Here is an 11,830-nt window from a genome sequence, read left to right as displayed (position 1 = left end):
GCCCTCTGACACTGCACAAAGTTTAAGTTTTGCAACTAAGAACGTGGACCAGTAATTCATCCTCCCTCTTCTCATTTATTTTCATGTTGCTATTTGCTTTCATTTCAATTAACTTAATGTCCTTCTTTAATACTTCTTTCTTTCCATTCAGTAGCTTTGAAACCATTGACTCCATGTGTTTATCTGCATGATTGTGTAAGCATTACTGTGTTCTTGAAACTACAAGTAAAAACTGCTTTCAAGGATGCAAGAAGACATATTTTTTATTATCAAGACTGCAGACTCAATAAATTAAAACTTCAGCATGAAAGTGAGTTGAAGAGTGATATTACAGTGATTTTTAGTAGGTTGACGATTTGGTCACTGAGCCTTGATCCAGTTGGGCTTGGTTGCTGGGTGACAGGACATGTTTTGCTGATGTCCATGGTTACGTTATACATAGAGATGTGGAGGAACTATGGAGGATGACGCCCTCAGAGGCTCTTGGGCGACATGCTCGGGTGTCTAGCAGATGGCAGCCTCATTACAGACACCCAAAGCAGGAAGGGTTGGCACATATTTCACAGGGATCTGAAGGTGTGATGATATACACTGGAAAGTACAAGAAAAAAAAAGAAACATAAATGTGAATCCAACCTAAAATATGTTTTGCACCAGTCAAGGGCCAGCTTTTCATTTTATAAAACACTGCTAATATTGATAATGGGATCCGTATCCGTATCCGTCTCAATACAGCAACAAGGGTGCTGCCTGTGTCAAATGAACCTAATGTTCCCCAAAGACTATTTGCTCAGCCTTTCATAGGCCTCTTGTCTGGCATTATCATTCCTGAGCCACTTTATGGTGCAGCAATTGCAGGATGTGCATAATATGATGTGTAAACAGTGGGATCCACTTGAGTGAACTATCTGAAGCCTGCACCTGTCATAAGTGTCTTTAATCTCAAGTTCGAGAGAGAGAGTGTGCCTGAGTAATAAAACTGTGGATTAACCAGCATCTCTAAAAGCCTGCATATGATTGCTTCCTGTATGAATCTTACAAAAGCCAATTTTGGACATCAATGCTCACGGAACAGGCAGTTCAGTAGTGGTACCTCAGATAGTAGAGCATGAGAGGGAGAAGGGAGAAGACTCATATAACATAAAACTACAACATGTTGCTTTTACACTTTAGTTTTTGTACAGATTAAGCAAATTAATTATAACGTGTAAATTAGTGAATTTAGCAGGGCTGGTGGCCAGATTTTGTTGCCTTTGGATGGAACTGTTTCCCCCTGCTTCCAGTATTTATGCTAAGCTAAGCTAACTGGTTGATTGTGGTATCTGATTTACTGCACTTGATGCAGCCTCTTAGCTAAAGGAAAGTTTTGGTGATGTTGTACATTTTTCTTATTTTCAACAAATCCCATTAAAAGACCAAAACTAACAATGAATAGACATTACTAACAAGTAGTGCCTGATATAGTTTTATCCAAGAACTATTAAAAACATATACATGAGTGCACTCTTGCATTGGGTGACATGTTCCCTCGTTAAGATGAACGTGGGCTCTGTAGTTTTTATTTAAATTAATCAGACACTGTCTTGGTGCCGTTAATACTCAGTAATGCACTAAATGTGTATTAATCCGCAGCTGAAAATAGTCCCCAATAAATGCACTATTTACTCCTTTGCTAAAACCTACAGTGCCCAGCTGTTTTAGGAAATTATTGTGCCCATTTTTTAAATGAAAGTATATTTGTATTATATTTGTAACTTGTTTATAAAGATTTATGTCTTCATTAGGAATCAAAGGCCTTGAGGCTGGGAGCCCATTTGGAAAAGATTGTAAGATGGTTGCTGTTGTTGGTTTTGGTCTTTTCATGGGATTTGCTGACAGTAACTAAAATAGAGAATATCACCAGAGTCATAATTTAATGTTGAGAGCTTACATAAAAAATGTACACCAAACACGCTGTTCAGAGATGAATAATGTCCTCATATTTATATGTATAGATCAGAAGACACATTAAGAAGACACTTGTGTGGAGCCCACTATACCATAATATGTTTGTACTAAAAATTCCATGTCCAGCATTTCTATACATTGTATTTTGTTTCCCTTTGGCTCATCCTTACCTAGCCTGGAGAAAACAATGCCTGTCCCCTTGGCACGGCACACAGGCTGGAAGACCTGTGGCAGGAGAGGGTTGGCGCAAACAGCTGCAACGCTTGTCTCAGCGAGGTGAGGGCTGACGTAGTTGTCTAAATCCATCAGCTCCTTCAGCTGCTTCACTGCCTCCAGGGGGAAGCTGCTGTCTCCAACCTGAAAGTGAAGGAACAAGAAGAACACTGAGGAACAAGGAAAATTGGTATAAATCAAATCTTCCAATTGCAGGTGCTTTGAACTGCAGAAAAGTGCATACTGTACAGGTTTTCTAATTGCAGCTGTTAGAGGCCTGAAAGCATCTTAAATCAGATGGGATGCCTTTTTTAGAGATGGGTGTGAAATTAAAGCTGACTAAATAGCCACTTTAGTTGAGGCTCTACAGAATTGAGCAAACATGACTTGACTGAATCATTGCTGTTGTCCTTAGATGAGTCTTCTACCTTAAAGAAGCCTGAAAACATCACAAATTCACACAAAAAATTGTCATTATGACCCCTTGGTGTCAACTACTACTATTTCTAAGGTACACTGACATGCAGAAAATGAAAAACTGAGTAAAGAGTTAAAAGAAAGAAACAACTCAAACAGCCCCATCGATAAGACAAAAACATCAACAGTATTTCCAAGAACAAGTAATACTCACTTGAACCTGCACACCAAGGGTTCCACTGCACACAGACAGCACCAAAACAAGGACAACACTGAGCACTCTCATTTTCAGATGATGATGCAAGATACCTCTCAGTTTAGATGAGTGTTTCTTCTGTGGTTTCTGCATATCTGCTCTGCCTTTTTATAAGGGGTCTGGACAGATTAGTGAGTGATTTATTAACAAAGGCAACTGGCAGGGTGAGGAGAGCCACAGATAACCAAAGGCTGCTATAACTGTTTTAGATCCTCTTTTTTAGTTTATAACCACCATCCTCTAAATTTTTTTATAACCTGTATCACTGTTGTTTCCTCCGTCAGCATGATATTTCACTATTGACTTTAGGTGTAAGACTAACGCACCCGATGCCTCAGTGTCACCCAATAAATCTCATCCCTTGTTTTTCTCCCACAGGTATTCGTCACAGAGCTGTCTGATAAGGAAGATAGCCATACGTACAGAGCTGATCCACACAGGTCACTTGTTTACATAGCTGTGATAGGGTATTTGTGAATGATGACATTGTCCAGATGCAAAAGGCACTTTCGTTGTTTAATTACACAGTGAAAAAAAAAACACCTCACACGTAATCTTTAAGTTCCCATACTTGTGATATGCTGAAAAGCAGTTAGATGTCATTTCAATTCAAAACAATGTTTACTTCCTCACTTTAAAAGCCAAATCACACAAGTTGGAGATAAGACACTGTAGTCGACTTTGGTGAGAAGGACGGGCTCTCTCACAAAGTTGGGCAACAGATAACCAAGGGTCAAATCTATGATGCCATAGCCTGGAGCTCCTCCATTGTCAATGACTTGTAGTGTGTGAACTCAGACGTTTAAGAGGTCACATCAAATTCACAAAGTCGACCTGTTTTTGCAGGTTTTACTCTTGCTGAGTTTAAAAGAGGAAAATTGAGGCTTCAACCTTTGGATTTCTTGTTCATAACTGTGAGACAGACATTTTTCATACTCTGGGACAGACTGTCTAACTGGTTAAAGAGACACTAAAGTGAACTATTTCAGACAAAGGGTGAATAGTATGTCAGCACAACACACATACTCACACACACACAACAAAATAGCTGTTAATGAAAAACTATGAAGTAACTAGATGCGTATTGTTTGGAAAATCAATAATGACTGTGGAAGATTTTCATTGGTTTTCAGTGAATATTATATAACTCTCAACTCTTTGAGTATGGAGGAGCTGGTGCACATTTAAACGCAATCGCCATAAAGATTTAAGCTCACGAAGAAACTCTAAACTGAATAGAGTGGAAAAATGTGAAAAATATATTCCTATACTTACGGTAACATTCTCCAATCACATTCTCAGTTTCCACCGATTTAGCATTGCATTCCTAGGTTTAACTATGTTTCCAGGATGCTTCCAATAAACTTTCCATCCCTAAATTGTTATCAATGCCACACTATAATAAAAGGATTCCTGTGTTTAGGAAAAAAGACCAAAAATCAGCATGAAAAAGATCCATGGCCCAAAATAAATAGTGTCTTCTAGGTCTTCCACACACTGAGTGATAGAATATAGAATTGAACTATAAGCTGGTGAGATATTTCAAAAATGGAGGGATAAATATTAAAATGGGAGGTGTTAATAAGGAGAATGATTTGGTCCATTGCAGGTCCCAAACTAGTCAATTAGAGGATGTGCATGACATAAATCAAATTCTCAATTATTCTGTGTTCAATATGGCTTCTGGCACACAACATGGTGAATGGTGAATGAATCCTCTTAGAGCCATTAATTAGTTTCAAACCCACTTCAGTCCAGAAACTGTGTGGAAAAGAGAAAATTTTTTCTCAGAAACAACACAGAGCATATGACCTCCATGTCCTTGCTGTTGGGGATGGTGTGGGGGTGGAATTACAGTGTAGTAAGTAAAGTACATGCTGAAATGTGCATGCTCATCATAACATTAATGATATGGCTTCAGGCATTAAGGCAGTGCATATATGGCAGGTGTTGGGGTATGCAGAGGGTCCAGTGGTGCTCTGGCTCTGGCCCTATATCTGTATAATGAGGTAGTTAAAGCTGACTCAGATAAGATGCATAAAAGTAAATTATTCACAATATTGAACATGGATGTATTGAAACCTAGGCAAGAGGCCAACGCTGGTACAGATGTTGTAAGTTGTGTTAATGATGTTAATGTGTTGAGTCATTTTAAAATAAACATGTGTATTAAAAACTGAATGTACAGGTGTTGCAGCTCTGACTATTCCTGAAAATACAGCCAGTGGTGGTGAGTGAAGGGTAAAAGACAATGAAAGTGACAGTGACGGTGATGCACGTTTACCACTACTTCCAAGTAGTAGGAAAGTAAGTATGGTACTTAAGTACAATTTTGAGATACTTGTATTTTACTCGAGTATTTCCATTTTATGTCACTTTATACTTCCAATCCACTACATTTCAGAGTGGAATATTGTACTTTCTACTTCACTACATTTATTTGACAGCTTTAGATACTTTTCAGATGAAGATTTGATACAATGAATAATATAACAAGCTTTTAAAATACAACAAATCGTTAAAGATGAAACCAGTGGTTTCCAACCTTTTTGACTTTTGACGTCTTACAAAAAGCAGTGTGTAGTCAGGGTCACATTTCAGATGTTTATTAGTTGTTAACAGCTCCACCCAATAATGATTTTTCCCTCTAAACTTCTCACAGTCATCCACTTTAATTTCAATAAATGTTAAAATGATCCAATGTTTCACCAAAAATCAAAGATTAGAGAAAAAGTACAAAAACTGAAAACAGATTTGTGTATCAGAGCTTTGTTTTTCTTCCTTCCTCTCTTATTAATCATCTCATGACCCCTCAGATTTATCTGGTGACCCTTTGGAGGGGCCCAAACCCTAGGTTGAGAGCCACTGGACTCTGACTGTATATAAAGTAATTCAAACTAGCTCCATCTCCAGCAGCTACAACAGTAACATGCTGCCTACACACTGGTGCTTCAGTATCAATAATCTAATGATGTCATATATAATAATGTATCAGTCAGAGGGACAAAATGACTACTTTTACTTTAAAACTTTAAGTACATTTTGCTGCTAATACTTTTACTTGTATTAAGTATTTATGACTTTTACTTGTAATCGAGTATTTTCATGTTGCTGTATTAGTACTTCTTCCACCACTGACATTTACACAGTATACAAGAACAAGTTTGATGAATCCATAACTGATTTAGTTTTTTAAAAAAATCTGTTTTGTGAAACTTTTGAATATCCATACAAATTTCTCCTTGCTGTTTTTATTCAAACTTGAACAAAAGCTAAAAATTAGAACTTTGTTAAAAGCCACAATTTGTAAATAGCCGTAGTATCAAAAAAGAGAGTGACAATGATGCATGTGACTTGTAATTCTGGAATTACAGGTAATTAACACCCCAATGTGCAGCTCTTTGAAGATTTTATTCACTTTTAGCTCATTGTTTTGGTTTTATGTACAAACATTTACTGCATGTAAATGTGACTATAGGCAGTCACACAGTACTGCACACTGCCCAGCACCAAACAGCAGACAAAGTTAGCGACTACCTGGTGAAGAAAGTTAAGAGTCCAGCAGCTGAAGACCCAGTGAATTTCAAATGAGGAGAGCTTAAAGGAGAATGATAAGTGGAATTTTATTCATGAAGTCCCATAAACACTATCAAATGTATGCTAATGTTGCTTTGTGTCTGCTGGATATGTAAATAGGCAAGTGTTTGCCAACACTTTCGCTATATAAAATTTATAAGCCAGTGTTACGGTGAAGACTTTATACTTGCCAGTTTGTTTTGATGTTATTCTGCAGCTTTAAGTATATATTGGAATTGCATTTGTAGGAAAGTATACACAGTGTACACGTGATCTGTCAGTAAAGGCTTTTTATTCAAAATAAGGTCAAGAAAAATGGAGAAAAATGAAAAAAAAAGAAAAATCTTTTAAAAAATATGTATACAAAGCTTGGTAAGATAGAAATGTAACAAATAATGTAAATTCCAAATATAAAATGTATGATAAAGGACTCTATGCAGAAAAATAAATGGTAAATATGCTACAAAGTAACAGTTTGCAACAAACATATCTCAGTTTGTCTGATGTTTTTCTGTTTGAGCCATTTTTGTCCAATAGTGACTTAAAATTTTACACTTTTACAAGAGTCAGAAGCTCTGTATTCAGGGATCAAAAAGTCATCGTTGCATCATTACGGACAAAAAATTTCAGAATTTCCCTGAAACAGTTTTGAAAGGGAGGAGAATAAATCACAAATCTTAAACTGGACAAGATGTTTCTGGCTTGCTGGGTTTGTTTAGCAACCAGTGCAGGCAGCAAAGGCGCAGATGTCACAGATGTCCATGGGAACCATAGCTGACATGAAGAAAAGAAACAGAGATGACAGATTAGCTACGCTGCTGATTCAACTGTACTTCAATATTCATGACATGTTCACTTAAAAGTCCATCACTAAGACTGCCTGTTCAATATATAATGGCCTCACCTAGTCTGGCCAGAGATGCGGATCCACCTCTCTGCTTACAGAGCGGCATGAACTCCTGTGGGAGCAAGGGGTCAGCACAAAAGGACACTGTGCTCATCCTGACGCGTGGGTTTTGTTGTCCTGTCCAACCGCTGCTTTCTGCCAGCGCTTGGAGCCTCTTCACTGCCTCCAGAGAGAAAGACAATCCATTCTCCTAGGAGACAAGACAGATGTCGGTAAAGATCTAAGCTTAACCAAAGGCCCAGTTTACTACTGCAGCGATATTGGAGCTGTGCTGAGCATAATAAGTTCAAAGTAAGTGATGATACAAATATAGCAGAGATGTACAGTTTTAATATGGTTTGTAGTCCACAAGAGTACAGGTGCAGGTTTGGAGCTGTGGCATTTCTGCAGTGTAACCTACATGAATTAAAGATAAATACAGCCACTGCCTCTTCTAATGAGCAGACAATGTCATTGTCCAGGCCAGGAAGTCTCACAGGAGACATTAGTCAAACAGAAATTTTAAGTGATGCACTTACTTGGACCTGCACAGCCTCAGAGGTCCAGCCAAGAGCCAGGATGACGAGAGCGATGGTTGCGACTGCGGCCTTCATGGTGACAGTTGACAGCAGTTTGTCTTGTAGCGTCTTTGGCTCCTGTTGTTGATGTGCTCAGCAGGTGCTCAGCTCAGTGTCTACTTTCCCTCCGTCACCAAGCCTCCTTTTAAACAGTTCTCTCCTGTGGCCTAGTGGTCATGTGACCAGATGTGCTACAAATGGGAGCAAAGTTTTCTCATGGGTTAATGAGTAGTGATGGGCCTTTACAGGGCTGTTAAGGGGAATTCATAAAACCTACTTTGACCTCATCACCTGTCTGATTATATTTATGGATCCTTTACTCACTTGCCTTTGCTGTCTTGCAGAACTGATCACACCTCTGGTGGGTTAAACAGTTACCATGTGCTTAATTGATGATGAAGTCACACCAGCCCATTGTTAGAAAGTCCTGTTACTCACACAAATTGTTTTTCATGTTGACACACTGTCTCCCAGCCCAGGATCAAATCATATTTATTAAAAAGTCCTACATTTTTATAATATAAATGTATTTTTTCAAATGGGCTTCACCACACTCGACAGTATATTGCTGATTACAGAAAAATATGCCAAGGGCATTTCTGTTATTGCCTTGCCTTCCTTATTATCTAATGCGGGAAAACACATCTAACTGCACCTAACACGGCTAAAAACAACCATAAAATCTATATGCAAATATTATTTTATCCTATGTGAGACACCTGTGAAGATTCTCATTTTAGCCTGAGGTGTTTAATAATCAGATGATATTTACAGACTACGATGCATGAATTAATAGCTGTTTCTATGTTTGCTATAATATAAAAATATACAGTTCAGCTTATTCGTTTAGCTCTTGAGCCTGGCCAGATCTGAATTAATAAGCCACCACAATTGTAAAATATGCAGTAGGTACATTTCCTGTACAAAGAAGGTTGAATAGAGTTTTTTTTTAGGCCAACTAGACGCTGGGTGTGTACAGCAGTTGTAAAATCTGCAGGAACTGGGTGCAGGTTGAAACACTGAAGTAGCTTATTTATTGCTCAGTTACTGCAACATTTCAGGCTAAGTTGTCCTTTTAGTAGACAGAGATCTTCAGTGACATGGCAAACAACACATCAGCACAGACAGACATATTGGCGGCTGCAGGAATCAAACCTGTGACCTTCCAGTAATAGCACTATCTAATCGCTACGCCTCTCAAGGACAGCAGGAGGCTGCGAAAAAAATCAATTGACTTCGCTTATGAGTGGCACCAAGCGTGCACCCCACATACACAGCAGTGCAAAGGGTGTGGCAGGCCAGCGACACATCTGTGAGGATTTTAATGAGCTCATTAAACACAATTCTTTACGCAGAGCAAGAGGGATCATTCTATCCAACCAAGAGACCCGAGACGGCACATTGCATCTCAACAGTGTTGTGGTCTTCTAACTTTAATTTCTGTCAGATAGAGATGGCGATTGAAGCGGAAAAATGTAATCGTAAGACACTTTGTGCTTATTATTTAATTAGTAATGACTGAAGCTGCGATACATGAGGTGATTTTAGAAAATGAAGGATAAAGCTGGCATCATTTTTATCTGTTTTTAATTATCAACCTTGAAGAAACCCAAACTAACTTGCTGAAAAAGTGGCCTAACATCTGTGCTGCGACAGTCTGATTTAGGTAATGTGTCTGTGCAAGAGTAGCAGGTGTTTCAGAATGAACTATACTAGCCATGTCCATCATAAGTAAATAATTCTGTCACCAACAGCTGATAAAACTAGCATTAATGAAACAGCCCTACAATAATGTCATAGAAGGTAACGCTGGCTATAATGTTCAGCTTTTGTTAAAATTGTTTTGTAAAGGTGTTGGCTAAGCTAATTCAACATTAGGGCAATCTTGGAGTGTATGGTGCTGTGAAATAGTTTTCCTTTATACTGACAGATGTTTCCTTTATTACATCTACACCCTTCATATCAATGTGTGGTAAAACACCTCTCAGTATATAATTCAGTGTTTATCTTTAACTGGTGATACTGTTTCCACCTGGCATGCAGGCTTGCCGCTACTTGTTGAATGCAATATTCTTCCAACAGCACTAAATAATTTTTTACAATACCTTTGGTTTATCTCTTGTTTATGGTCTCTCATCTTTTTCTGATTTCTAATCACTATCAATGAATATGTTAGGCCAACACTGTTTTCAGTAAGAACTTCAAAAGCCAGTTGCTGTCTTTTTATTGGAAGTTTGTTTAGCTCACACATAGTGAGGGCTGCAGTGAAAGAATATGTCATCCATGTGGTTCATTTATATTTAAAAATTAATTTTTGGATGACTGGCTCTGGCTACATAGGCAATACTTACTAGCAGGATCAATACATTTATTGTATCAATATATATTTGCTTCCATAGTACATCTTAATACATGAGCTTCATAAAGTTACCACAAACTTACTGATCACTAACTGATACATACACAATAAACAGACAGTCCCTGGGCCCCCATGTGGGTTAATCCTGCCCTGCCTACGTGAGTTTCCTCTAGGTGCTCTGGTTTACTCCCACAGTCCAAAGACAAACAGACTGAGTGAATTGGTGACTCTAGCGTGAATGGCTGTCTGTCTGTATGTGCCTCTCCCCTGTGATAGATTGGCAACCTGTGCAGGGTGCAACCCACCTCTCGCCAAATGTGATATCCGGGATATGCTCCACCGCTGTGTGACCCAGTACAAGATAAGCAGGTGTAGATAATGGATTGATAAATGATGAAAGAATAAAATAGTGCTATCCTTTTGTGTTTGTAGTCTTTATTAGTCATCATTCATTACACTGTATGCACCACAGGTGGGAGTAGTATATGGCACTCAGATTGTAAATCAATATCCTTCAATAAGCTCCAGACAGGTAAGGCTTCATCCAGTCAGGTATGTTGAAATCAGGCTGCCGCGAAAGCAGCAGAGGCTGTCTGGCGGAAATGTGTGGGTGATAGAGCAGGTAGAGAAAATTTAAGATGAGGTGACATGTGTTAATAATTTAAGTATATTGAAATATTGAAACAGTCATGCTCTGATGTAATGTTAAGAATTGTTCGGACGAATATAACAGATAAGGGATTTGACTCATTGTGACGTTTCACTGCACTTAGTAACCTCTGTTCACTTCAACTAAAACAGTTTCCTTGTCACTTTACACTTGTCAAAATTGAATGTTTGACCAAAAGTTTCTCTGCTGAGCCAAGAAGTGAAAAATAGTCTCCAAGTTATTGGAAAGGGCAATTGTTCAGACCAGTGAGACTAATGACGACCATTTAGGCTGTAGGCAAGTAAATCATCAGCCTGAGTGTGAATAGAAAATCCTTGAGTATTTATCTCGAAGATCTCTCTCCACAGACATCTTACAGTCAAGTAGGTCAGTAAACATTGTTTTGTTACTAAGGACTCTCAGGCCATCACCGTGGCAAGCTGAACTGGTGACCTTCCAGATATAATTTGATCCTTAAACCTGCATTAATTATTTTGGCCACTTGGGGGCAGCAAAAACAAGCATAACATAAACACAACATGATCAGTTTTTAAAGCTGTTATGGTGAACGTGTTAGCAAACAGTTGCTTATCCTCACAACCAGCAGACAGGTAGCAGGTAGCAATATTAGCATTCATTAATGTGATGTCTCTGGCCAGATGGTGAATTTAAGTCTAATATTCACTCTAACTTTGGTTTGGTCTCCTCCAACTGTGGGGAACTTGCTAAATATTAGCCAGCTAGTCGCTAACTTTGTTTGCTGTTTGGACTGGTATGTTGCACCACAAACTCACAAACAAAACACTGGCTCTAGAGAGGGCCTTTCGCATTTTTCACAAGTATCGCAGGCACTATAGTTTATCTTACACTTGGAAGGGGAGTCGGTTGTAATCTGCAGCCTCACCGCTGGATGCCACTAAATCCTACACACTGGTCCTTTAAGTCAAGC

General features: G+C 38.6%; 2 protein-coding genes across 2 annotated transcripts; both read right to left on the bottom strand.

Annotated features, from left to right (window-relative positions):
* Positions 1–245: 245 nt before the first annotated feature.
* On the bottom strand, positions 246–2,936 carry LOC137182242 (guanylin-like). Its single transcript, XM_067588570.1, has 3 exons — positions 2,792–2,936; positions 2,118–2,304; positions 246–591 (listed from the first exon to the last, which is right to left on the bottom strand). The coding sequence occupies exons 1-3, from the start codon at positions 2,924–2,926 to the stop codon at positions 524–526; spliced, it is 390 nt and encodes a 129-aa protein (XP_067444671.1). The 5' UTR covers positions 2,927–2,936; the 3' UTR covers positions 246–523.
* Positions 2,937–6,684: 3,748 nt separating this feature from the next.
* Positions 6,685–8,001, bottom strand: LOC137182241 (guanylin-like). The gene is made up of 3 exons (XM_067588569.1): positions 7,835–8,001; positions 7,314–7,506; positions 6,685–7,183 (listed from the first exon to the last, which is right to left on the bottom strand). The coding sequence occupies exons 1-3, from the start codon at positions 7,907–7,909 to the stop codon at positions 7,125–7,127; spliced, it is 327 nt and encodes a 108-aa protein (XP_067444670.1). The 5' UTR covers positions 7,910–8,001; the 3' UTR covers positions 6,685–7,124.
* Positions 8,002–11,830: the final 3,829 nt, after the last annotated feature.

The sequence above is a fragment of the Thunnus thynnus genome, chromosome 4 (assembly GCF_963924715.1).
Source record: "Thunnus thynnus chromosome 4, fThuThy2.1, whole genome shotgun sequence".
Taxonomy (NCBI): domain Eukaryota; kingdom Metazoa; phylum Chordata; class Actinopteri; order Scombriformes; family Scombridae; genus Thunnus; species Thunnus thynnus.
This window is presented reverse-complemented; position numbering and strand designations above follow the sequence as displayed.

Bases quoted from the DNA above. Each gene is read 5' to 3' on its own strand.
- LOC137182242 (XM_067588570.1), bottom strand. From the start codon at position 2,926: ATGCAGAAACCACAGAAGAAACACTCATCTAAACTGAGAGGTATCTTG. The intron at 2,305-2,791 runs GTGAGTATTACT...CTTCACTTTCAG, and splicing joins CCCTTGGTGTGCAGGTTCAA to GTTGGAGACAGCAGCTTCCC. The intron at 592-2,117 runs GTAAGGATGAGC...TGTACTTTCCAG, and splicing joins CATTGTTTTCTCCAGGCTAG to TGTATATCATCACACCTTCA.
- LOC137182241 (XM_067588569.1), bottom strand. From the start codon at position 7,909: ATGAAGGCCGCAGTCGCAACCATCGCTCTCGTCATCCTGGCTCTTGGC. The intron at 7,507-7,834 runs GTAAGTGCATCA...CTTGTCTCCTAG, and splicing joins CTGAGGCTGTGCAGGTCCAA to GAGAATGGATTGTCTTTCTC. The intron at 7,184-7,313 runs GTGAGGCCATTA...TCTTCATGTCAG, and splicing joins CGCATCTCTGGCCAGACTAG to CTATGGTTCCCATGGACATC.